Source organism: Macaca fascicularis, chromosome 11 (genome assembly GCF_037993035.2).
Source record: "Macaca fascicularis isolate 582-1 chromosome 11, T2T-MFA8v1.1".
Lineage (NCBI taxonomy): Eukaryota > Metazoa > Chordata > Mammalia > Primates > Cercopithecidae > Macaca > Macaca fascicularis.
The window spans coordinates 59,316,213-59,343,381 of record NC_088385.1 but is presented as its reverse complement, the minus strand read 5'-3'; the positions used below and the strand labels follow the sequence as shown (position 1 = coordinate 59,343,381).

At 48.9% G+C, this 27,169-nt stretch overlaps 1 protein-coding gene across 1 annotated transcript; it reads left to right on the top strand.

Annotated features, from left to right (window-relative positions):
- The first annotated feature begins 13,067 nt into the window (after window positions 1-13,067).
- KRT5 (keratin 5) lies at window positions 13,068-18,921 on the top strand. The gene is made up of 9 exons (XM_005570943.5): window positions 13,068-13,717; window positions 14,299-14,513; window positions 15,288-15,348; window positions 15,453-15,548; window positions 15,690-15,854; window positions 16,210-16,335; window positions 16,601-16,821; window positions 17,553-17,587; window positions 18,247-18,921. The coding sequence occupies exons 1-9, from the start codon at window positions 13,166-13,168 to the stop codon at window positions 18,555-18,557; spliced, it is 1,782 nt and encodes a 593-aa protein (XP_005571000.3). The 5' UTR covers window positions 13,068-13,165; the 3' UTR covers window positions 18,558-18,921.
- The last annotated feature ends 8,248 nt before the right edge of the window (window positions 18,922-27,169 follow it).

The window sequence follows — 27,169 nt, the reverse complement described above, 5'->3', positions numbered from 1 at the left end:
ATCCTATTAGCACCCCCCCACACACACACCAATTTATATTAATAAGGAGATTTAGGGCCAGAGGGACTATGAAACATGCTTAGGGCCACCAGGGTGAAGTGGCCAGCCACATTCTCTCCTACCTAGGGAGAGAGAAATTTTACTGCCTCCCTCTCATGTCCCAGATCCAGCACCTGAAGACACAGAACCAAGTTCTGGAGTAGCAAGGGCCCTTAGGGCTTCCAGAGAAGAGGGGGACTCTGTGTGGGGCCAACAATAAGGGTCTGGGAGGGAAAAGGGCGAAGCTGGAGTCAGCCGGTGGGACTGGGCAGGAACTGCAGAGATGGTCAAAACCAAGCAAGGGGCCCCATGACCCGGGGAGGAACCAAGTGCGCTAGAAGTGAGAAGGGTGAGAAGCTTTTCAGGTATTTGTCCCAGGTCTTGCCAGAGGGTGGCGAGAGTGGTTCCCAGCATCTCTCAGTAGGCAGCACCTATCACAGGTGGGGTGGGGTAGGGTGGGGCACCACAGCCCTCTCCCCCTTTCCCAACACACCCGGGCTGAACCGCCCACAGCCCCTGTTGTTTTGACGGCCTGGTCAGAAGTTGCAGTTTGCCACATTCACCCTCTCACCCTCTAAGGGCTGCAGTACAACTTTCCAAGTGCTCATTTGTGGTTTCCAGCCCCTCGATGGTGTCATTACAGATTCCCCCACGCCACCCTGACTCTGTGCCAGGGGTGTGTGTTCATCCAGGCACATAGCTGGACACTCAGAGGTTTAAGGCGGCCCAGGCGTGGACCCTGGCTCCACAACCCAGCCCTCTCCTAAGTGCTGCAGAGGCGGTTCCTTGTGCGGTGGGAGAAGAGGCCTGAGATAAGAGAGCAAGGGAAAGGCTTGGCCTTCTAGGCTGGAGAATGAACAGGGACCCAGGAAACAGGAAAGGTCTATGTCTAAAACTACTTACTCAAAGGAGGAGCCCAGAACTATGTTAGAAAGACTCTGGGGCCAAGGCTTGAGGAGGGGTAGAGGGGAGGGCAGATGCGGCAAAGCCAAGCTACCTGGGCAGAAAGGGTATGCTGCTGTGGGCACACAAAATCACTTCAGGTTGCATGGCATGGCCTGTGTTATGGTCATGGCATGATTTTGATGTATATTGGAAGATATGTAAGTCAGTAGTTAACAGAGTTTCCTTATCAAGCAAATACACTAGGTAAATATGTAAGCCAATTAAACAAAATACATATTAAAGAAAATAACAGGACAAGTGGTTTGTGGATACAGGCAAACTTCTGTTGGTGGCCGCTGAATGACCGTAGCTTGGGAAATATTTGAGTCACATAAATGTGAAAGAGGGCTGAAGGGGCACCGCTGGAGAGGCCAGCAATCCCAGACTGGGCTTGCGTTAGTGGCAAGGGCTGCAGATACTCCTGAGGGCTGTGAGGATCTGGGTCAGGAAGCTGCCGATGCAGGCAGCCTGGGATTTAACCACGTCTTCTCCCTAGAAGTCAGTGTCCTTGGAGTTGGAGGAGGGAGACCAAGAAATGCCCACAAACCTGTAAATAATTGTCAGAGTCTGATCCTCTTCTCTGATACTCCACAGAGCAGAACAACGACGTGGAAGTGGATGTTAGAGGGAGGCAGAATTCATCTCACAGTGAGGAAGAACACGCTGGCTGTGAGAACTGTGGGTCTAGTGCGTGCGTGGTGAGTTCCGTTTCGCTGGTGCCTCCCAGCAAGCACAGTGTGACTGCGGCGCTACAGGAAGGGGAGGTGGAAGGCAGACACAGCCACTGCACTTTCAGAGGCAGGTGGATCATGTCTGCGACCAGGCGACTGGTGTCACTTAGGGCCCAGCCACGTGCCTGATGAGAGATGCTTCCCAGGCTGGTTGAAGGCCAATTCTGCTTCAGAGCAAGATGAATGGGACCAGGGAGTATAGACTCAAGCCTGATTGACGTGCTCCTGCCCTCATCCCTCAGGAGGGTTTTGGAAACAGAGCCTGCCTCAGTCATCTTAGGATTCATGTCCATGGAAAACAACTGCAGGCTGGACCTAAGCCTGCAGGAAGGAAGGAAGGAAGGAAGGAAGGAAGGAAGGAAGGAAGGAAGGAAGGAAGGAAGGAAGGAAGGAAGGAAGGAAGGAAGGAAGGAAGGAAGGGGAAGACCTGGGGCCTTCCCCTAGGATAGGAAGGAAGCCTGGGGCCAACCTGCTGCCCAGCCCAAGGCTAGCCTGGGCTCTGGAACCTGACCTCAGCAAGTAATCGATGGTGCTGGAGGCCTTTGGAGGCACCTGCCCCACTGACTCACAAGGTGGAGCTCAATTTGCTAAGGTGAACCCCAAGATTGGGGGTTAGAACTTCCAGGTTGGATTGGCTTCCTCAGGGAGGAAACTCAAGGTCTTGTCTACTCTGTCCCTTCCACTTTCATCTAGAGCTGTCCCCCAGCAGTGGGGCCCGCCATGCTCATTTCCTGGAGGGAGTGGAGAGGGTGTAGGGTGCAGTGCAGGACAGAATTCCTGAGCAGGCCAAAGCTATTTTCAGAGCAAATCCTTTGTCTTTAGATTGTGCTCCCTGCTGAGGTCATAATGAGATAAGCCTATCTGACATGCCCCTCTTCTCTTCAATGAGTAGACTCTGTCAAGATTCTACACAAAAGGCGCCACAGTTCTCTGCCAACTAAGAAGGCTATGGGCCTTGGGAAGACGGACAGAGTCCATTTCTTTCAGACTGAGCCCTCTGGGACTATCTGGGGGGAAGGTGTGCATCTGGCTGGTTTCCACTGCCTCCCCACAGGAGCTGGGCCTCTCAGGAAATGTCTACATTTGTCTGCCAGGGCAGCGACCTCAGAGAAATCCCCATTATGGTGTCATATTCTAGGACAGACACATGCCTCACCAACCAGACTCTTCCCTGCAAGCTGCCATCTTGTCTTCCTTGGCCTTTCCAGAGTGAGAACCTGTATCTAGCAGCCATCGATGGGGGAAGAACCAAAAGTGGACAAAAGCAGCATTGGGCGGAGCCAGTTGCCTGGGAAATGAGGCCACTGAGCTGCTGGGAGACCAATCCCCTCCAGAAACCAGGAGAAGGCTGGGGAAGGTGGGGTGCGCTTCACCAGACCGCAGGGTGGAGCAGGCATGGATTTGAGGGCTCACTGCTATCAAAGAGTAGCCAAAGGGTGGGTGTAATTCCAGCCCCAGTTCTTCCTCCCCTCAGCCAGAGAGTGAGCACCTGAGCTTGGCAGTCAGCACAGGGCACAGCTCCTGCTGAGCCTCGGGGCAAGGGAATGTGGAGGGATGGGGAGGGAAAGTCAGTACTGAGGAAGGTAGACTCAGAGCCCCAATCCACAGTGAGCTCTCGATCTGAGACCAGTGGACAAAACCCTCAAATACATAGAGAGCGCTGGGGCAGTAAAGCACACACAGAGGATGCTGGCGGATTTCCCAGCGGATGGTGAAGGCTGCCTGCTCACTTGGTCCACAGACCTAGTCCAATGCCTGCAGCTACACAGTGGTGCTCAGCGAGGTCTGTGGAGTGGGCAAGTAAGTGAGGTGAAAAGCGGTCCTCAGGAGGAGGCCACCTTTTGGAGGGAGCTTCCAGGAGCAGAATTCACAATGAAGGAAGGGCAGGCAGGGCTGCGAGGCAGGGCCAGGGGAGGAGACGGAGAAGGTGAAAGAGGGTCTCCTGAGTGTTGCGGAGAAAGAGAAGGCTCCCTTGGCCGCAGCGGAATCTAGATAGAGATGATGTGTCTAGACATGGTTTCTTGTTCTTGCTGTAATAAAGTTACCCTAAACTCTGGTAGGATGGCACATATTTAAGATGTGATGGATCTGGAGGTCAGAGTCTCTCTGGGCAAAAATCAAGGTGCTGGCAGCGCTGACTTCCCCTGGAGACCCTGGGGTAGAGTCTGCTTCCCTGCATATCCAGCTTCTAGAAGTTGCCTACATTCCCTGGCTCATGGCCCTCCTGCCTTCATCACAGCCAGCAACAGGGAATCAAGTTCACCCCAGACGGTGTCACTCCAATCTCCTGCTTCCCTCTTCCACATTTAAGGACCCTTGGGATTATATTAGGCCCACCCAGATAATTCAGAATAATCTTCTTATTTTAAGGTCAGGTGGTTAGCAACCTTCATACTATCTTCAGCCTTAATCTCCCTTTGCCATGTAACATAACAGATATACAGTTCCTGGGGATTCAGATGGGGACATCTTTGGGGGCCATAATTCTGCCTATCATAGATAGTAGGAGAGATGATGAGGAAGGGGGTCCCAGAAGAACACATTGTTGAGGATAAGGCCAATAGGAAGCTACTGTGCATTCCTGGGCAAAGGAGGGCCCCACTTCACTGAAGGACTGGGGCGAACCTTGGTTCTCAGGGTGAGAGTGAGATCATTTTCCAGACTCAGAACAATGGAGCCATATTGTACCTGAGGACTTGCAGACCATAACATGTTATTGTTCTTTGCTGAGGGCGGTGTGCCAACCTGCAGGAGGCCATGGCTGATGCCACAGTGAGGGGGCCCAGCCCTCGGGCATGCCCGGGTCAGCTGCCCGAGAGGCCTAGACAGGTCATGGCATCTGCTGCATGGCATCAGTGGTTGCTGAGTGTCTCCCCAGCCCTGGACACTGAGGCCCTCCCTTCCAGGATGGCCTGGGGATGAGGAGGCTGATGGCTGGGTCAAGCGCTCAGAGCAGACTGAGAAACTGGCTGGGACTCCCAGGGCAGGTGGCTGAGGAGGGAAGCAGGGCGAGGAGGGAAGCAGGGCATGGTGGGGGCGGAGAGAGGCTCATGGTGAATGGAGCTTTTGTTCACTCCTTGGCACAGCCCTGCCTGGGAAGGCTGATGGGTAGGTGGAGAGCATTTGGGCCTCACAGATCCAGAGAGCTCGCAGCCCCATCTTGCAGGGGGCATTGTGGCATTGATGACCCTAGGGGCACCCCCAGAATTTCTTCCTGGGTAGGGCTTGGGGCTTAGAGGTGGTGGTCTGGTTAGGAGGGGTGGTGGCATGGCAGATCTGTGTCAAAGCTGGTTTGCAGAGGAGCATATAATTTTGTTTAAGAGGCATGTCTATTTGCGTGACTTCAGTATATGGGCTGCTGATGTTGTTTATAGGGATACTGGCTCTTCAGGGTCCCCTCAGCACTTCCCCTTATGTGCTGATTGAGAGCATAAGCTCTAGGAGCAGCCAGACCTGGGGTCAAATTCCAGTTTTGACAAGTATTATCCATATGAACTTAGGTAAGACATGTTCCTTTTTGAGGTTCAGAAAATGGGAATAATAACTAGTGCTGATCACCTGCGGATAACCTGAATAGTAAGACAATGCATGCTACATTTTGGCACAATGTCAGGCACACATTAAGCACTCAGTGTCCATTCACTTCAAAGAAGGGCTAGAGGAAATCAGGTCCAGTGTCACCAAAAGCAACGAGGCTACATATCTCAGTGAATGGTGCTAATTTCTTTTCTAAGTGGGGCAACCTCATGCAAGGAGGTGGTCAGTCTCCATGAGGCCACAGGATGGTTTGGCCCATCCCAAAGGATCCAAAATGCCAAATAACACTCAGGCTGAGTCGTTCCATTTCATACCCTCCAGATCATGGCCTCTGCTCATCCTGAACAAAGTGTTGCAGGGCCCTGTTTAAATGTGTTGGCCATAAGTGGTTGTGGGGTTTGGAGAGGTGAGGAATAGAGGGAATTGCTAAGATTGGGCCAAGACACCGGGCTACTCCCGAGGTATTAGGAGGTATCAGCAGTTGTTAACCACATCTCAGGCATCTGGAAGGACTGCACCAGGAGGCATCTGGGCTTTACCTTGGGCCTGGTGCCAGGGTAGGAGGGAGATGGGTGGCAGACGATCCCCAAGCTTCACCCCTGAGGACACTGTATAGGATTTTATAGGGAACCCCAATCCCCTGAGTCTTGCCCCAGAGTCTTAGTGGCCCTGCCCTGGGTTCTGGCAGTCCAGAGAAGGGAAGGACTCTCCAAGGGCTCCTCTCCTGTCTATACTCCAGGATAGGGTTCCTCTCTCTTGGGGTTGCTGGAAGATGTTGAGGTACACTGACCTCTGAGTGGTACCTGGGGCCCTCTCTGTTTGCTGCCTTCACAGGCTGTCTGGAGACTGAGGCCTCTGCTGAAGTCGTCCTCTTCAGAGTCACATCACAAGTCCTGCACTGAGAATCTGAGTGCCCACAATGGTGACGACAAGGGCTTTTGGAGACACCGTTGCCTGGGCTCATACCTAGGCTCTGTCACTTGCCAGTTGCTTACCCTCTCTGGGCATCAGTTTTCTCATCTGCAAAACAGGGATCATAATAGGCCCACCCCATGAGTCTGTGAGGAGTAAATGAGTTGATACATCCAGAACCATGCCTGGCTCACAGTCAGTGCCACCCAAGTGTGGCGATTGCTGTCATCTTTCACCAAGCCACTGAGCATATTGGGGGCACAGGCTCATCCCACGCTGTGAGCTTTTTGGGGATCATCAAAGTCCAGAACTTCAGAGACAAGTTGTCTAGAAATCATCAGATACATCTCCACATCTCCCTCATTTGCAAGAGACTGCCAGAGAAGGCATCTGAGTCCTTGTTTCACGTTTTGTGCCAGAGAACATGGGAGTGGGGAGGCACAGTGTAGGGAGGGAGGGAGAAGGCAGAATCAGCACTGAGCACTGACCCTCTAACATTAAATCGGGAACCAGCAGGCATGGGATTGAGGCTGTGAAGGGATCCACCTGGCTGGAGAGTGGAGGTGAGGCTGAAAGGCCCTGGGGACCAGGGACTTGTGAATGAACAAGAAATAATGAGAGTCCTTGACAACTGTTTCACAGGATGTGGGGTTTGACTAGAGACCCAGCTAAGCACTGTGGGGCTCTGGGCACGGGCAGAGGGAGTCATGTGTGAATTCTCACTCATTACATCAGCCAGTGGAGTAGGGGCAATCAACATCTGCAGACTGGTGGCACCTCATGGCCTAGAGCAGGCAAATGCCTCAGAGGAACGGGCTTCGGTGTTGACTTAGGCTTGAAGGCCAGTCTGCTCCCTGGAAAGACCCAGACCAGCACCTGGATATGAGGGCTCTGGACAGGGGAGGGATGGGGAGCAGTAAAACCACCCTTACCCATCACAGTCACCTGTCAGCCCTGTCATGGACACAGCCCTCGGGAAATGGCTCTCTGAAGGGGACTGAGACATGCAGCCTTGGATTGGGAGACAAGCAGCCTCTTGCTGAGGCCCAGATGGGCAGTGCAGGGCAACAACAGCGAGTGGGACAGGACCAGGACCCAGGCTTGGCTCTCACCTCACCTTGCCAAGGGCTTGGTTTTAGGCTCCACCTCCCTGAACTCAGTCTGTTCCTCTATGGATGGATCGCTAGAGTGATTTTTTTCTCTGAAACCAAGTCAGGCCAGCTTCCCTAACCCAGCCCTTGCACAGTGACCCGTCACTGTCAAGTGGTGTGGATCCTGGGTCTGGCAAGGAGATCCTAGAGGAGACCCAGCCCTGTCTGCAGTCCCGGAGTCTGAGGGAGGAAATGGGGAAGGACACAGGGTAACACAACCAGAGTCCAGGAGTCCAGTGCATGGAACCTGCCTTGGCCAAGTCACACATGTGGAACAGGACCTGATTCAATGACTGGTATGAATGGAAACGCTCCTACACGATGTCTTTTCTCAGCTGCTTTTCACACTGCGCCTCCCTTGGAAGAAGCCTTAACCTGTTTTCACAAACCTTCAACAGCGATCGTTGGTCCAAGTGGACAGTGAGCAGGTCAGTGTTCACAGGTGCCCATGGAACGTGGGTGTGTCCCGGAGTCTGAAGGAGGAAATGGGGAAGGACACAGGGTCACAGTCTCACATAGATGGTGGGACTGGGGCCAGCAAGGTGTCCCCTGGCCTTGAGGACTGTGCAAATGCCGAGCGCATTTCCTGAGGGTGGCCCTGGGAGAGGCAACAGCTCCAGCCTCAATGCTGTCATTTACTTTCTTTTCTCCCCCATCATATTACCAACCTCTGTAGTGATTCACCCCACCTGCCCCTCACCCATGATCAGAGCTCACCCAAAGCAGGAAAGTCAGAGGGAATAAGCCTCTGTCTCTGTCACTTGCCGTCCCTGCAAGACCAGGAAGCCCTGAGCCAAACACAAACTCAGAGAGCAGGCAGCTGCAGCGTCTCCTCTGCCTCCCTGTTCCCAGTTGTGGCTACTGGTGAGGGAACAGAAAGTAGCAGGAAGAAATGGAACAGGGGGTGCGTTAGGGTTGTCAGCAAGCTTCCTTCTGCGCCTCTGATCCTGCAGGGATACAACCTGGTGTAAATGAGTCGTGTCTCTGCCTCTCCACTGAAGAGGGAGGCTCCACATCCCCAGAGTATGGGACACACTCGCACCGACCTTGGACGGCCAAGCTGAGGAAGTGCTAAGAGCCCTTCTCTGCATGCTCCAGTTTCAGATTCATATATGTAAAGTGTGAAGGGCAGTGCCTGGCACATGGTCTCTCGTATGTATGTGTTTATTTAAAAAATAAAACCACCCTCTATGAGAAAGCAAAGCGCAGAGGATTTTGCTGTATATCCTTTTTTAGTCCCTCTGACTAATTAAAGTATTTGTTGATTTCCAGCCCATAGTTTCAATCAACCAAGGGGGATTTTCATAGAGTTTGGTATGCCGTGAGCAAAACACCCTTCAAACAAGGGAAGAGCATTCCTCAGACTTGCAGGGGCCTGCTGGAGGGAAGCGGAGGGCTCTGCTCTGCACACTCTCCTGCCAGGGCCAATCGGCTGTTGAATCTAAGGGATGGGGGCCAAGGTAGCTCCCCACAGCTCCCTGCAGGCCTGCCCCTCACTTCCTGCTCAGCTCCTGCCAGCTTAAAAGTAAAATTCCAGCTTGCATGGCCCCTCCAATGAGCCCAGGCCCCTCCCTTCTCTCCCAGCTCCACAGGGCAAAACTATGTAGTGAGAGGTTGGGCAACTTGTTCAGGGTTCCAGACCCATCCAAGGACTGGGTAAGGACCAAGACATGGTCCGGAGTGGTGCCACATGCTTTTGCACCTATGCTGTGACCCACAATGTGTGCAAAGCCCGCGCACAAGAAAAACTCAACTCCAGGGGGTCACTTGTCACTAGGACCTCAATAATGGCAGCAGGGAGTCACCCCCAAATGCCCTCTGAGCCAACGCTGAGCAGTTGCTTTACTTCTGGACATTTACCTTTCTACCTAGGCTGGTTTTCAGACTGGGGTCTGAAAGTCCTAGAGACACTGGTCTGTATGAGGGAGGTGGTGGTGTGTCCAGCTCCGCAGATCTACAGAGTGGCCACTCCCCTCGGGGGCCCTGTGATCCTGAGAATCTGGCTAAGACCAGAGCTTGGACCCACGGTTGGGATGGGGGCAAGATCCCACTGACTTTCCACTCCACTTTGGGTGGAGGCAGGAAAATTCTTCCCTCAATTTCCCCCGCGGCTAGGGCTTTGTGAAGAGTTATCTGGGGCTGGCCCGCTGTTCCATCTGCCCTTCCCCAACCCGCGAATCTGGCTGCAGGCTCCCTGATGGGGCTGCCAACCATAGCCCAGTGAATAGGGTGACTCACACCTCAACTATTGCTCCCCACTGTTTGTGCTGAACAAGCATGAGGTGGAAGGGCTGCAAAGTTGAGGCCACTAAAGCTTTCTTTCTCTCCTGGAGGGGCCTGGGGGCTGGGGTGTCATGTGCAGGCTACTTGTTAGTGGGCTCAGATGCAGAACGCCCTCAGGATGAGGGCAAGGGGAGAAGAAGGATGGAGGGAAGCCTAAGGAATAAAGAATCCTAAACGCTGGATTAAATCCTAAATCCTAAACATAGAGCATACCCAGTGTGAATGGGACAAGAGACTCATCCTGTAGACATGGACCTAGAGACAAAGGCAGATGGACAGGACTCTGGGACTCAGCATAGGGCTGGGGGATTCACAGAAATATATGTGAATATATATAATATATATACATTCTGTTATGTATAATATGTAGATGTAGGTTGGTACAAAAGCAGTTGAGGTTCTTGCCATTGTGGGCTTCACATAACAATCTGGGGAAGGAGTGGAGGAAGAGGATTTTCTGTCTGTCGATTCAACCCAAAAAATATCTGCGGAACACCTCCAGTGCCCAAGGCTGGGTTGAGAGTGTGGGCCATGCAGAGGTGTTGCCTAACCTTGGAGACTGCCCTGTTGGGGGAGACTTAGAGGTTATGTACAAATGCTGTTCTATTGAACATGTTCTATTTATCATGCTCTATTCAATGTATCTTCTACTAAAGCCCTACAGATTGGAGTGGAGGCTCTGAGGAGAAGGAATCCCGGGCCAGGATGGCAGGATTTGCCTAACCCTTGTTCCGTGAATGGATACCACCCTCTCCCTGGTGTCTGTGAAGGGCTTCTCCGTGTATGAAACGCTGACCAGGTCCTGCATTCCCCGCACAGCTCTGTGAGACAGGCCAGGGCAGCCGGCTTACTGTCCCTTCTCCGATGGGGAGAGCAGCAGGGCGGGCCCTGCACTGTCTTCTGATGACGAGGAAAGCAGCACCCAGAGGAGAAGCTGAGCAACATGTCCCACCCAGCCTGGGAACTGCCTCTGTGGGGTGCCCAGCCGAAAAGCTCCCTGGTGAGCTTAACACAATCCCTCCCTTCCTGCCACAGTGAAATTCCAGGCTGGGGTGGGACTCTCCCAAGCCACAGTGGTGCTGGTGCCTGGCTCCATTATTTATACCTGTCCAGGTCTGGCATTGAGGGAGGGGCTGCTCTGCCTGCTCACGGGAGGATTCCCATGAAGCTCGGACAGAAGAGTGCTGCTGCTTCTCCCGTGGGGCACCCACACAGTCCCTGCCACAGTTACTTGCCACACACTCACCGTTGGTCCCTGGCACATGGATCTGAGCTTGACACACTCTAGCAATCCTCAGACTAGCCAGAACGCATTCCTGCTCTGCCAAGTCCTCTTTCTTCACAACACAGCTGGGAGGAGAATGAATGGGGAGAAGAGAATGTCCCAGTGTCTCAGGAGGGGTGGGGCTTCCCCGAGGGCAGTGAGGCCTGTACCTGGGACCTGTGAGCGTATGTGGTGGTGGGGACATACCCCGATAGTGATCTTCGAGTGGAGAGGGAGCATCCCACTATAAGACCTCAGACACTTGCTTCAAGCTTGGACCTGTTCTGTTCTATCAGGAGCCAAGGGTCCCCTCGTATGTCTCAGGCCTCCAGGACACTCACATCTGTTCTCCAAAAAGCAACAAAATGTGAAAATGGTGAACTCAGCACAATTCATCTCTGAGGGTCTCAGAAACACTCTAGCCAGGGAGGCCACCCAAACCACTTTGCTCAAGACCTGTAAGACCGGCTCCAGCCATTGGTCTGTCTGCTGGGATTGACCTGTCAGCTGCTTGCTCATCGCAGCTCTCTGGTGAGAAGTCACTGTTTCAGCTGATCCTCAGCACCAGGGAATCATTTTCCCACAGCCTTGGCTTCCTTGTGGCCAACCGCAGTCCTTGGTGAGAGATTCCTGAGCCTGGGTCGGGTCCTGTTCTTCTACTCTTGAGAATATAGCCCCTCCTCCCTGAGGCTTTGAACCCATCCCCATTGCATTCCTACCTCCAGCCTCGGGCCACAGGGCCCCCCCACCCCCCGCAGCTCTGAAAGGCCCAAGCACTGTCCTGCCTGAGAGCCCTGCTTCTATCTGGGGGACAGCAGAGAGGTGACCCCACTCAGATCTGCTGCCAAAAAGAGTGGGTGTGGTTTAGAACAGACGTGTGTTAAAACCTCATCAGAAATCCCCTTACCTCCACCTGGTGCCACAACCCCCCAGACAAGTTTTGCAGAGGGGATCTCACAGGGCCCTCCCTAAAGCAACTGGCAGATTGTCATGCCAGCTGCCTGGGCCCACAGGCCTGCTCTGGCTAGCCTTTCTGGCAGGACAATCCATAGACTTAGAATCCCGTTTTCCATTGCCTTGGCCCTGAAGGAGACTTTGGGCTGCAGCATAGAGAAAGCAGAGCAAGTCCCGCTGCTTGGAACAGGGTGGTTCGCCGTTATAACAGGCCGTCAGACTCTCAACATGTTCCTGATGAGATTAGAAGCTCCTGCAGGTATGTGTTTGTGGCGGCCTTCAGCCTGTATCAACACATACGATGACTCATTTCTTCCCTAGTAGAATAGAGCTTGCTGGAACACACCTCGGGGGCTGGGGAGCCGGCAGAGTAGCTACCCCCGAGAAGAGACGCTATAGCCCATGAGTCTCAGGGTTTTTTTTTAAGGGATTCCATGGGATCCCTGGGTTTCCTAAGCCCCCCACAGAGTCCTGCCCAGGCCAAAGAGCAAGGAAAAGGTCAAAGGGCAGAACAAATGCTGAGTTAGGAGGAGCTATGGAAGGATAAACCTGGCACTAAAAAGGTCAAAGTGGTTTATAGGGGGCGCTGAGGGCTTCCCACATTCTCTGACCTGAATCTTGCAGGCAGATCTGCCCAGTGGGCTCTGGGATAGCTGTGCCTTCCCTAAGAAAGAAATTGTGCAGAAAAGGATGAAACTCTATTTTCCCTCCAGCACATAACCAAGATATAAGGCTACAGATTGCCTTTCCCAGAGGGGAAAACCCTGCAGCAACCTGCTGCTTGGAAAAGTGTAAGAGCAGATCACTGGGGGGAATCGTTTGCCCCCCACTGATAGACAGCTTCCCCAAACTGGAAGTGCAGATGCTCAGTATGTACCGTACTGGGATGGTTGTCAATACCTCTAGTCCTGTAAAAATCCTCAGGACACAGGCCATGCCAATGCCTCCTCACTTCCTGGCATCCTTCTTGAGGTGCTCTCAGCCCCCAGCCTCTATGGTGAAAATATACTTGCTGGCAGCATCACCAACTTGCTGCCAAGAGATCAGTGCTGCAAGGCAAGGTTATTTCTAACTGAGCAGAGCCTGCCAGGAAGAAAGCGTTTGCACCCCACACCACTCTGCAGGTGTGACGGGTGAGCTCACAGCTGCCCCCCAGGCATGCCCAGCCCACTTAATCATTCACAGCTCGACAGCTCTCTCGCCCAGCCCAGTTCTGGAGGGGATAAAAAGGGGGCATTGCCGTTCCTGGGTAACAGAGCCACCTTCTGCGTCCTGCTGAGCTCTGTTCTCTCCAGCACCTCCCAACCCACTAGTGCCCGGTTCTTTTGCTCCACCAGGAACAAGCCATCATGTCTCGCCAGTCAAGTGTGTCCTTCCGGAGTGGGGGCAGTCGTAGCTTCAGCACCGCCTCTGCCATCACCCCGTCTGTCTCCCGCACCAGCTTCACCTCTGTGTCCCGGTCCGGGGGTGGCGGTGGTGGCTTTGGCAGGGTCAGCCTTGGGGGTGCTTGTGGAGTGGGTGGCTATGGCAGCCGGAGCCTCTACAATCTGGGGGGCTCCAAAAGGATATCCATCAGCACTAGTGGTGGCAGCTTCAGGAACCGATTTGGTGCTGGTGCTGGAGGCGGCTATGGCTTTGGAGGTGGTGCCGGTAGTGGATTTGGTTTCGGCGGTGGAGCTGGTGGTGGCTTTGGGCTCGGTGCCGGAGCTGGCTTTGGAGGTGGCTTCGGTGGCCCTGGCTTTCCTGTCTGCCCCCCTGGAGGCATCCAAGAGGTCACCGTCAACCAGAGTCTCCTGACTCCCCTCAACCTGCAAATCGACCCCAGCATCCAGAGGGTGAGGACCGAGGAGCGTGAGCAGATCAAGACCCTCAACAACAAGTTCGCCTCCTTCATCGACAAGGTGAGCTACGATCTTTTGTAAAAAATCACTGTGGGTCTGAAGTAAATGCCAAAGGGAGAGGAAGAGGGAAGATGTCTTGGCTTTGTGTAAATACCTTTATAGTTGTACAGTTCTGTGTTTCCATTTGTTTCTGTGCTCTGGATTTGTGGACGCATTCTGAATTAGACTGGCAGCTGGGAAGGGAGAGTTATTTCTTCCCATTCAGAGGTTAGCTCACAAGGGCCTCTTGACAACTGTTGGACAGAGAGATGAATTCCATGCCACATAGAACGGGGCTGACTGGACAGGAAGTTAGACAAGTGCATGGGCAGCAGCCTGAGTGCCTTTGCAGCCACCACTGAGCCGGGACCCACTCCAAGCAGCACTCCTAGTGCTTTCTGTGCCCTGGATAGGTGTCCTATCTCCCTTTGGAAAAGTGACTTTGGGTGTCTCAGTCTGCTCCTCCCCTCCTGGGGCCCAGGGCCAGGCACGGTGCACAGGAAAGCTTCAGAGGGACAGAAAGAGGTGGGAGGCATCTTAGTGAATTGATCACAGAACATGAAATCCAAGTTTCTCTATCTTCTAACTCTGCTCCCCTCCAGGTGCGGTTCCTGGAGCAGCAGAACAAGGTTCTGGACACCAAGTGGACCCTGCTGCAGGAGCAGGGCACCAAGACCGTGAGGCAGAACCTGGAGCCGTTGTTTGAGCAGTACATCAACAACCTCAGGAGGCAGCTGGACAGTATCGTTGGGGAACGGGGCCGCCTGGACTCAGAGCTGAGAAACATGCAGGACCTGGTGGAGGACTTCAAGAACAAGTGAGTTGGGGTGGGGGGTGGACACAGGGGAGGGCTGTGTCTTTTTGGCACCAGATGGGCTTCATTACTAGTCTACTACCATGCCTTCCTTGGGCACTGGGAGGATATACCTTCCATGGACACCTCCAGTACTAAAAGAAACAAACAAAAACACAAGCCAGGCTCATGTTTAGAAAGTTCCAGTCCCAGGCTCAGGCCCTCTGCAAGGAACTTAGCCAACAGCCAGAGCAACATGCTCTGTGCCCTTGGCACTACCTGGAGAATTTTCTGCCCTGATGTAAGGCTTGCTCTCTGGGGCTTTCCTCTCCGGTACATGGGCCTTTGGATAGATTTGTCTCAAAGCAGGAGCTGGTGACACAACCCAGCTTGGTGGCTCAAATAATTTCTTTAGTCTTATGAACCAGCAACTAGGCTGCTAGATTTAGTTTTGTTTATTTGTTTTTTTAAGCCTCTGAAAGCTCAAAAAAGAACACTAGAGAAATTGACTAGGTAACGCAGCTGGGGAGAAACAGCACAGCTTTTCTGCAGGAATCTGCTTGAAACAACCGAATTATAGCAATAATAGAATTATATGGTAGGCGGTTACAGAGAAAGCAGTATTTAAATGGGGAAGGACCTTGGCCAGAGGCCCATGCTACCAGTGTCCCCTCCCTCTCCGCCTATGAGGAGAAGCCCCTTCCCACTGCAAAGTAGGCTTACAGTTGACTGCGAAATAAAGACCCCTTACCTGTTGCTCATTCTCTGACAAACACTTCCTATCCCTTTCACCACCAGGTATGAGGATGAAATCAACAAGCGCACCACTGCCGAGAATGAGTTTGTGATGCTGAAGAAGGTGCGTGTGGGTGGGAGAGAACTGGCAGCCTGCAGCTATGCTCGCTAAGCGTGGAGCTCACTTAAGTAGGGTGTGTGCGGTGCCAACCATCCCTGTTTCCCCAGGATGTAGATGCTGCCTACATGAACAAGGTGGAGCTAGAGGCCAGGGTCGATGCACTGATGGATGAGATTAACTTCATGAAGATGTTCTTTGATGCGGTAAGAAACTTATCTAAATTTTTCACATGGGTGGGTTTTTTTCCTCAAGTTGTCAAATCACAATGAGTGGAAGATTTGAATGGAACTGACCTTAAATAACATAACACAGAACCAGATGACTGACTCCAAAACTCCCTGCAGGAGCTGTCCCAGATGCAGACGCACGTCTCTGACACCTCCGTGGTCCTCTCCATGGACAACAACCGCAACCTGGACCTGGACAGCATCATCGCCGAGGTCAAGGCCCAGTATGAGGAGATCGCCAACCGCAGCCGGACCGAAGCTGAGTCTTGGTACCAGACCAAGGTGGGTGCTTTGATGACTGTCTCCTGAGTGAGGGGACACACCCATGTCTAGGATTCTAGGCCATGATGACACGAAGGATGGGGCTCCTGGAACCTGCTGAGACCCATTGGGATGCTTTATAGGAATGGCCCTATAGACAATTTCCATCTAAACCCAAGGACCTGAGAAAGAATCTCACTCTGAATCTCACACCAGTGTCTCCAGGAGAGCAAAGGCACCAGACTGGCTCGACCTTGGAAGAGCCTGAACCAGCCCCAGACTACTTGCCACTACTTAGAACTCACTGCCTGTGAACTTTGGGAAAGTTCTTCCCACTCATATAAACAGAATGTTTTCTCTTTCCTGGCTGCATCAGTATGAGGAGCTGCAGCAGACAGCTGGCCGGCATGGCGATGACCTCCGCAACACCAAGCATGAGATCTCTGAGATGAACCGGATGATCCAGAGGCTGAGAGCTGAGATTGACAATGTCAAGAAACAGGTAGGGTGTGATTGAAAGAGGGCAAGGAAGGGGCCTGAGCTCTAAAAGGGACATCTACTTTGTTTTGTTTATTTTGTTTTACTTTTGCTAAACACACGGAGCCAGATCCAGTACCAGTGTTTCAATGTCCTGCCACCCACGATGTACTGGTTTCTGTCTGGGATTCATGATAGTTTGGTTTGCCTGACCCAGAATCTCAGAAGGAGACACCTCAGGCCCAGCTCAGCTGCCCAAGCAACCCCACTCTCCTCCTTTCTGTCTGTAGTGCGCCAACCTGCAGAACGCCATTGCGGATGCCGAGCAGCGTGGGGAGCTGGCGCTCAAGGACGCCAGAAACAAGCTGGCCGAGCTGGAGGAGGCCCTGCAGAAGGCCAAGCAGGACATGGCCCGGCTGCTGCGTGAGTACCAGGAGCTCATGAACACCAAGCTGGCCCTGGACGTGGAGATCGCCACTTACCGCAAGCTGCTGGAGGGCGAGGAGTGCAGGTGAGCAGACAGCATGACACAAGCTGCTCCACTGTGGGGTGTACAACACACACACATGCGATCAGTGACTTGTGCATGGTAATGACACATCATCAATACTATTTCAGTCTGACTCATAGCCATATAGCTGAATATAGTGTTCCTGGGTGCTGCCTGTCCTCCAGGCACCTGAGCAACTCAGCAAACCTGTCTTGACACTTGTGTCTTTTCTGCTTTTGCCCACGTTCTTTGCTCAGCCTCAATATCCATCATGCCCACCTCCATCCCCACTTGTCCTCCAGTACCCCTTCCTTCAGGAAGCCTTTCATGTTTACTCCAGCCGAGTTAAACTCACCTACCTTTGGATTGCCAAACCTCTGACACTGCCCATTGACTACTTTCTGTTTGAGGAATTTTTGTCCGTGTCAAATTCTCTCACAGAGTGTAACTCCTACAAGGCAAAAACTGCTTTTGACATAATCATATTTCCCATATCTCTTGTGCTTTCCCTATGGTGGGTGTAGGAGAATGTGAATTATAATTCTTTCCTAACAACTTGTTTCTAGGTCAATCCCTCTTCATTGGAAAGTCCCTCGGGAGAGTTCTCCCTTCCTTTAACTTAAGCAGCTTTTGGTCATACAGACTCCTGGCTTATGGAATGAACTCGAATCATGAGGATGGGAGTTAGCCACATAGACTAATGCTGTCTTTTTGGGAGCTGTTAACCCTTAATTCAATTTTTCTCCTTTCAGACTCAGTGGAGAAGGAGTTGGACCAGTCAACATCTGTAAGTAGCTTTGAACAGACATTAACAACGACAATAATATGGGATATATTTAGTGCCAACTCAGAATTCTGCTATTTCTAGGTCCAAATCTTTCCCTTCCCAGCATATGGTAATTTATAATAATACACTTAGTAAGGTATGGGTGGTGGAAGGAAAGGACAGATTGGGACAGGAAACAATGTGGTTCATGTCTTATCTCTTAAAGGGTAAGACATGCATCCTATGCTTCTTGGACACTGTTCCCTGACCTGCCCCTAGTACGTAGCTCCCCCTAGTGCCTAGCTCCCCCCAGTACTTAGCTCCCCCCAGTACCTAGCTCCTCCCCTCAGTACCTAGCTCCCTGTAGTACCTCACTCCCCTCAGTACCTAGCTCCCCTCAGTACCTAGCTCCCCTCAGTACCTAGCTCCCTGTAGTACCTCACTCCCCTCAGTACCTAGCTCCCCTCAGTACCTAGCTCCCCTCAGTACCTAGCACCTTGCCTCTTATGCTCACCCACTTTTTTAGGGACCTTAACTAAATGACAGTTCTTCTGGGCCTTGTTTGTTACTCTGTAAAGGGGGCCCTGTAGAGTGCTCCAACACCAGCAGATCAAATAAGTGGGCCATGCAGGATCAGCCTGGCAGACGGTGTCACTGAGTCCTCCCTCCTTTCCCTGTAGCTGTTGTCACAAGCAGTGTCTCCTCTGGATATGGCGGCGGCAGTGGCTACGGCGGTGGTCTCGGTGGAGGTCTTGGCGGCGGCCTCAGTGGAGGTCTTGGCGGTGGTCTTGGCGGAGGTAGCAGCGGAAGCTACTACTCCAGCAGCAGTGGGGGTGTCGGCCTAGGCGGTGGGCTCAGTGTGGGGGGCTCTGGCTTCAGTGCAAGCAGTGGCCGAGGCCTGGGGGTGGGCTTTGGCAGTGGTGGGGGTAGCAGCTCCAGCGTCAAATTTGTCTCCACCACCTCCTCCTCCCGGAAGAGCTTCAAGAGCTAAGAGTCTGCTGCAAGTCACTGCCTTCCAAGTGCAGCAACCCAGCCCACGGAGACTGCCTCTTCTAGGCAGTTGCTCAAGCCATGTTTTATCCTTTTCTGGAGAGTAGTCTAGACCAAGCCCATTGCAGAACCACATTCTTTGGTTCCCAGGAGAACCCAATTCCCAGCCCCTGGTCTCCCTTGCCACAGTTCTATATTCTGCTTCAAATCAGCCTTTAGGTTTCCCACAGCATGGTCCCTGCTGACACAAGAACCCAAAGTATTCCCAAATCTAAATTGTCAAAACAGAATCCCCACCCCAATCCCAAATTTTGTTCTGGTTCTAACTACCTCCAGAGTGTGTTCAATAAAATGCTTTTATAATATAAGCTGGTGTGCAGAATTGTTTTTCTTCTAGGTTTACAATCAGCCTAGAGATACCATGAGGGTCAGTCTACCCAGATGCGATTCTTTTGACAATTCACAGGGAGAATGGAATAACATTTAAGGGAAAGTGGCTATCGGGGGTGGCCCAGAGACTCCAAGAAGTACAGAGATTGTAAAGTCTCTACAATGAAGGAGTCTCTGGAGGGCAATAATGGGCGTGTGCATTGTACTGCAATTTAGATTTTAGAGCCTTTTGTTAAAGAGAGGCCTATGCAAGGTGAGATGATTTGCAAGTAGCAGCGTATTTGGGCTTAAGTAAAGTTTGTAAATGAAGAATATGTTGCCTTCAGGACCTCAAAAGACCTAAAAGATGTTGGGCCTTTTCTAAAAATTGTGGGTACTAAGATGCTCGATAGCTATTTTTTGACAGTGTCAGGGATAGAGTAGCTCTTGGTTTACCAAATAATTTCTGAAATTTAATGGAGGTGGCAGGACTTTGCATGACCTGTGGGACAATGGCACACCCTTTTTTTCTGAGCTCCTTGGTATCTATATGTCCTGAATGAGTGTATCAAATGCATCTCTTTGGAGGAGGATTCAGCAATATAAATCATATCTGTGCTCCTGGAGAAAGTCAGATGCATTTAAGAGCTTGACTGCAAAAATCGCATGTCATGGCAGGCTCATTGAGGCACTTCCTGAGTATCTAGGAAAGCTGCATCATGCCCCTTTGGTGGTGAAGCGAGTTGTGACTGAGAGGCTGTTGCAATGGGCACTCAACAGAATATTCGACAGCCAAATCCGTAAGAAGGAAGTATCTACCAGCTGCTGATTGGATACATCAATAATTCCAATAATGTTGGGTATGGAGCCTTAGTAGGCATGACCATGACATTATGGTTGTGGTAATCCACTGTGAGGCACCATTCATTTTTTCCAAGTTTAAAAATAGGCCAAATTAGCTTGTTGATGGAAAAAACAATGGACATAAACAACCCTTCTCTAAATAGATCCTATTTAATGGGCTTCACTCCTTAAAGGTCCTGTTTTAATTCACACTGGGGCATATTAACTATTTTAACTAGGGGTTGGGGAGGCCCATGATGTTCCATTTTGTCAAACCAACTTATAAATGCCAAGGATTTGATTTAATTTTAATTTATGACTTATTGGGTCAGACTGTCCATGCCCTTTACTTTAGAGGATGCTATGTGGGATACTTTAGAGGATTCTATGATCGTGGGAAATCTAAGCAAGTCAGTAGTTTTGCTATTAAAGTGAGGCATGCCTGTTTGTTCTCTATTTTGTGTTCAGTAACTTCCCCAAGATTACAGGGGTACCTTGTTTAAATTTGATAGGATCCCCAAGTATAAGTATAATTTGAGCTTCAGTATGGATTAAAGACGTGAAGAATTGTCAATTATTGTATGTCAGCAGATGTGAAAGAAAGAATTTTTGTGGTGAAGACACCAAGACAAGCTGCACGCCTTTTTATCTTTTAGATGTATAAATTATTTAGGCAATTTCGGATTTCCAATTGTATCAAAGTATGGACCTTTGTTTTAATTTTTTGTTTCTTCTCCCTGTTTTCAGGTTTCTCTGTCTCTCTCTCTCTCTCTCTCTTTCTTGTGGTCTCTGAATATAATTTGGCAGGCAAGGAATTCTCTCTACTCTGCTCATATTTACATATTTATTCCTCCAAAGAGCCTCAAATCTGTATTGTCAGGGTTCAAGGCCTGGAAATATGGAAATAGTTGAATTAACCCTTTGGCTGTGCCATGCATGTTTTTCCATAGAGCCCAGAGGATGAGGATCTTTTCTGGTAACAGAGGCATAGGCGGCGGCAGCGGTGGCAACAGGAGCAACAGCAGCAACGGCAGCAACGGCAGCCAAGACATTTTACAGGACACTAGTTAGTAAGCCCTCTGGTTTTTGTTTTTTTGTTTTCCTACAGAGTTTTGCTCTTATTGCCCAGGCTGGAGGGCAATGGCGCAAACTCGACTCACCACAACCTCCACCTCCCAGGTTCAAGCGATTCTCCTGTCTCAGCCTCCCGAGGAGCTGGAATTACAGGCATGCACCACCATGCCCGGCTAATTTTGTATATTTAGTAGAGACAGGATTTCTCCATGTTGGTCAGGCTGGTCTCAAACTCCTGACCTCAGGTGATCCTCCTGCCTCGGGCTCTCAAAGTGCTGGGATTACAGGCGTGAGCCACTGCACCTGGCCGCCATCTGTTTTTAGGAGCGTGGCTTCAGCATGCCACATAGTAACTGTTCTTCTTCCACATGAGTGACCACCGGAAGGGACCACATATCAGTCTTTTCCCTGAGAACTCCATAGAATGAGGGCCAGCACCTGCTGGAGACACACAATCAATAGTCACGGGGTAAGAGCCACTCCCCTGAGCTTAGCATCAGTCCCAGTTTGTGCTGGAAGCAAGAAATACAATTCAATATGGGACATACAGATAGGTCTGGGCTGATGAACATGATCCAGGGCCTCCTTAAGAGAGCCCCCAATCCCATACTCCTGTCCTTAAATGCCAATTTTTGAAACTTCTGATTTGGGTCAGTTAAATCTATAACAGAGGCTCAGCAGAACTCAGCAAATGCAGTGCAAAGCAACACAGCTCAAAGTGCAAGTTTGCCAGCAGGCAGCAACACAACTCAAAGGGCCCCCTAGTCAGCACACAGCAGCCCAGAGCAAGACAGCAGAGCTAGACTGGAAGCCAAAGCAAGAAAGAAAAGACTCTGGTGGTAGCAGTCATCATCTAGACATCTAGCAGGCTCATAGTACCGATTGTCATGTCATGACCACCTTCCAGAGGCAAGATGGACAGCCACCCAAAATTTCATTTAGCTATTGAGACTAATGGCATCACACACACACACACACACACACACACACTCTCTCTCTCTCTCTCTCTCTCTCTCTCTCCAAGAGGGGATGAATGGATATTTAACTCAAATAATAAAGCTTTCTGAGGAAAGCAAGACAGGACTTCCAAGCTGGTCCAAAAGTGGCTTGAGTGGGCAGGGATTTTTATGGCATCAGGTTTTTTTAATGGTAATTAGGGGTGGGGTCTGCATGTGGTTTGAAGGTGGAAGTTGCTATCAGTGCCAAAGGATGGAACACCTGGGTTTTCATATCAGCTTTTCCCAGATATGAGCATAATAGGAAAGAGAGGCAAGGGACTTGCTTAGAAGTTGTCAGCAATCAAACATCAGTGCAGTCAAGATGGTTTAATATTTAAAAAAATCATGTAATACACAAAACTATAGAATAAAGGGAGAGAAATCAAATGACCACCCCAAAAAACAAAAAATATTATACTTAATGGTAAATGAAACTTTTCCATTGAGCAAAAAGGGGGTAAGGATAACTATTATCACCACAATTGTTCAACTTTATACTGGAGATCTTAGCCATTGCAATAAGGCAAGACAAAGTAATAAACATCTTCAGGATCAGAAGAAAAGCAAACTGCAGGTGCTCACATATGACATAATTGTATATATAGAAAATCAAAATAATCTACAAACTACTAGAATTAATAAGTGAATTTATCAGGGTCACCAGAAAATCAATATACCAATATCAATTATGTTTTTGTACGCTAGAAAACAACAATTAGAAAATGAAATTTGAAAGATATTTTTAGCAGCATGAAAAATCTAATACCTAGAAATAAACCTAACCAAAGATAAAACTAAAATGATCCATTGACAATATTAAAGAAGACCTAATAAACAAAGGTACATAATATCTTCATGGATTGGAAAACTTAATAATGTAAATACATCAGTTTCTCCCAATTGAACTCTGGGTTTAATGCAATTTCAATCAAATTTTAGCAGATGTTTTGTGGAAATTGATAAGTCTATTCTAAAATTTGTATTGAAATGCGATGATTTGAATGTATTGCCTCCAAAATTTGGATATCGCAATATGATGATACTAAGAAACGGGGCTTTTCAGAGTTCAGAGGCTTCACACAGGGTTCAGTTAGGTTGCTCTTCTGCTCTTCTGCCATGTGAGGAGATAGCATTCCTCCCCTCCAGAGAATGTAGCGCTCATTAGACAACCAAACCTGTCAGTGTCTTGATCCTGGACTTCCCAGCCTCCAGAACTGTGAGAAATAAATTTTTGGTTTTTTAAACTACCCAGTCTCAGCTATTCCATTATAGCAGCACAAAATGAATTAAGACAGGAAATGAAAAGGAGCTAAAATAGTCAAAACAACCTTAAAAAAGAAGAACAGTTTTTACACTGTTGTTGGGAATGTAAATTAGTTCAACCATTGTGGAAGACAGTGTGATGAGTCTTCAAAGACCTAGAACCAAAAATACCATTTGTCCTAGGAATCCCATTACTGCGTATATACCCAAAGGAATAGAAATTATTCTATTATAAAGACACATGCACATGCACGTTTACTACAGCACTATTCACAATAGCAAAGACATGAAACCAACACAAACGCCCAACAATGATAGATAGGAAAAAGAAACTGTGATACATATACACCACAGAATACTATGCAGCCATAAAAAGAAATGAAATCATGTCCTTTGCAGGGACATGGATGGAGCTGGAAGCCACTATTCTCAGCAAACTAACGCAGAAACAGAAAACCAAACACCACATGTTCCCACTTATAAGTGGGAGCTGAACAGTGAGAACACATGGAGACAGGGAGGAGAACAACACATGCTGGGGCCTCTCAAAGGGGTTGGGGGAAGGGAGAGCATCAGGATAAACAGCTAATGCATGCGGGGCTTAAAACCTAGGTGATGGGTTGATAGATGCAGCAAACCACTGTGGCACATGTTTACCTATGTAACAAACTTGCAGATCCTGCACATGTATCCCAGAACTTTAAATTCAATTAGAAAAAATGATGAATAAAGTTGAAAGACTTATAGTTCCAGATACTGAAACTTATTAAAAAGTTGTAGTAATTAAGAAAGTATGGTACTTGGGAAATGATTGACAAATGGACCTATGAGATAGTATATAGTATCTAGAAGCAAACCACATATTGACTCAATTGATTTACAACAAAGGTACTATTACAGTGCAATAGAGAAAGGATAGTCTTTTTGATAAATGGTACAAGGTTAGTTGGCTGTCTATATGGGAAAAATCTATTATGATTTCTACTTCATCCCATAGAAAAAAATCAATTTCAGTTGTATTATAGTCCTATATGTGAAAGGTAAAACAATAATTCATTCAGAAGAAAACAGAAGATATCTTTATGCCCTGAGGATAGGCAAACATTTCTTAAATGAGATAGAAAAAAAGCTTACCTTAAAAAATTGATAAACTTTGTTCATAAAACAACATGAAGAGAGCAAAACAGTAAGCCACAGCCCTGGAAAATTTTGAATATATAAAAATAGTGTATTATATATAGACATAATTTTTATATATATATATGAAATTGTATTCAGAATATACAAAGAACTACAAAACACTACCCACAACAACGTTATTCTCAAGTGTACTTAAGACATACACAAAGATAAGTAATATGCTAAGCCATAAAACAGTCTCAATACACTTCAAAATATTGAAGACATATTGACTATGTTCCATGATTATGGCATATTAAATTAGAAATCAGTAATGAAATATAGCTCAACAATTCAAAAATATTTAGAAACTGAGCAAAACTTTTAAGCAACCTATGGGTTAGTTAATGGGGATGATTTGGAGGAAGGGTCTTAAGCTTGGTCCTTGTCTATTGTCTGCCCCTTATAGGAGAAATCCAAAGCAGTAGCCCAACAACCTGTGCCCTTGTCTGTGATTCCACATAAAGGCAGGATGACTTCACAGTCAGGGTTGACAGATTTAGCAAACAAAAATATAGGATGTGCAGTTCAGATTGAATTTCAGATAAACAACAAATAATTTTTTAGTATAAGTATGTTCCATGCAACATGTGGAACATACTTACTCTATATTTCTTGTTGTTTTTCTGAAATTTAAATGTAACTGGGCATCCTCTATTTTGTCTGAACAACCCTATTCACAAGTGACTTGGATGGCAATGCCTTCTCCAAGTCTCAAGCCAGCTGGTGTCTAGTTGGCCTCTCAGAGCTGACCTTCACTCGAGGCTGGTGAGGTACCTTGCCAGTAGCCTGCTGTCCTGGAGCTTTTCAGTTGGGGAAGGAGAACAGACTTTGCCTGGCACACTGGAAACTTGTCCTAACAGCTTTTGGGGCTTATACAACATTGGTGATCGTCCACCCAGAGTGTCCTACAGAATCTCTGACTGACAGAGGAGGGTGTGGAGCATGGTGAGTTGTCGGTGTGGAGAGGGGCAGTTCCTCGAAGATGAGGAATGTTTGTGGGATGAGAATGTTTCTAAACCAGCACATGGTCAGCAAGGCAATCTAACAGAAAAGTTCATGTTCTCAATCTGCTTTATTCAACAGAACAAAAGAAGGCAAAGAGAGCAAAGAAAAGCAGTGCAGAAATGCAGAATGCATCAGAAGGTACGTCACACTCCATTCAGGGACACTGCAAGGGAAGATTAGGACACGTTATTTGTCAGATGGGAACTCCTGAGTGTAGTTATGATGGGCAGGACTACTGGGAATTGAAGAGAGGACTCCTCCTCTGCAGGTGGACCCAGATTGAGCTTCAGTTTTTAGTGGGGGGCATATGTCATTTTTGTCCCAGAATTATGGCAGACTCATGTATCTGTAATAAGATGGAAGCATGAGAAGGACATTTGCATGTCTGCGTGACAATGATTGTTGGTCTTTTGATGGTGATCAAGGGGAGCCCCGTGGAGCAGGTATCGGCAAGGAGGGGAAACAAAGGGCAGAAAACCTCAGCTCCGACTTAAAGAGCAAGAGAGACCAGAGGGACTTTTAGTTTGGGGTCTGGCACGTCAGGAGGTTGAAAGCCATCACTGCATTCTAACAGAAAGTAAAAAACTGAACAAATGAAAAGCAACAACTCTCCTCCATCTGTCCGAGAACTGAGGTTACAGGGCAAACCACTCACTGCCTTCCAACTGGAGAGTTAGAGAGGCAATTACAGAGAATCCTAACTTACTAGAGTAGTAACCCATGAGGAGAAATCCCCACAGGAACCAGTAGTTGGGTAGAAAACCCTCAGCTGTAATTGGTAAATTGCCGGAGGCTCCAGGTGAATAAGTCTGAGTGCTGAAAATTCCAGGGGAGCCTAGTCTTAGAGGGGCATACTTTCTCATTAGTTTTACCTCCAGGGGCTCCACCAGGTCCTCACAGAGAAAACGTGAGAAAAATCTCATGCTTCCAGTAGAGGGAGTAGAAAAAGAATCATTTTGAAATAGCCAGAGCATTCTGTTCTTTTTTTTTTTTTTTTTTTAATCACACAGGCTTTTTTTTTTTTTTTTTTTTTTGAAATTTATTTGACTTTATTTGCATCTGCATTTCCCAATTTTTCTTACATTTCTTACAAATTAACCTCCAGGTTTCTACAGCAGCGATTCTCAAACACGAGCATACTTTAGAATCTTTCAGAAGGCTGGTTAAAACACAGATTAATGAGCCCCACCCGCAGAGTTTCTGGTTCAGTAGGCCTGGGATAGGCACAGGGAATCTGTATTTCTTTTTTTTTTTTTTAATTAATTAATTTATTTTTTATTATTATTATACTTTAAGTTCTAGGGTACATGTGCATAACGTGCAGGTTTGTTACTTATGTATACTTGTGCCATGTTGCTGTGCTGCACCCATCAACTTGTCAGCACCCATCAACTCGTCATTTACATCAGGTATAACTCCCATTGCAATCCCTCCCCGCTCCCCCCTCCCCATGATAGGCCCCAGTGTGTGATGTTCCCCTTCCCGAGTCCAAGTGATCTCATTGTTCAGTTCCCACCTATGAGTGAGAACATGCGGTGTTTGGTTTTCTGTTCTTGTGATAGTTTGCTAAGAATAATGGTTTCCAGCTGCATCCATGTGCCTACAAAGGACACAAACTCATCCTTTTTTATGGCTGCATAGTATTCCATGGTGTATATGTGCCACATTTTCTTAATCCAGTCTGTCACTGATGGACATTTGGGTTGATTCCAAGTCTTTGCTATTGTGAATAGTGCCGCAATAAACATACATGTGCATGTGTCTTTATAGCAGCATGATTTATAATCCTTTGGGTATATACCCAGTAATGGGATGGCTGGGTCATATGGTACATCTGTCTGATTGGGGTGCCTGAAAGTGAGGGGGAAAATGGAACCAA

Excerpts from the sequence above, each read along its gene's own strand:
- KRT5 (XM_005570943.5), top strand. The coding sequence starts at position 13,166 with ATGTCTCGCCAGTCAAGTGTGTCCTTCCGGAGTGGGGGCAGTCGTAGC. Across the intron at positions 14,514-15,287 it reads GTGGAGGACTTCAAGAACAA|GTATGAGGATGAAATCAACA; the intron begins GTGAGTTGGGGT and ends TTTCACCACCAG. Across the intron at positions 16,336-16,600 it reads TTGACAATGTCAAGAAACAG|TGCGCCAACCTGCAGAACGC; the intron begins GTAGGGTGTGAT and ends TTCTGTCTGTAG.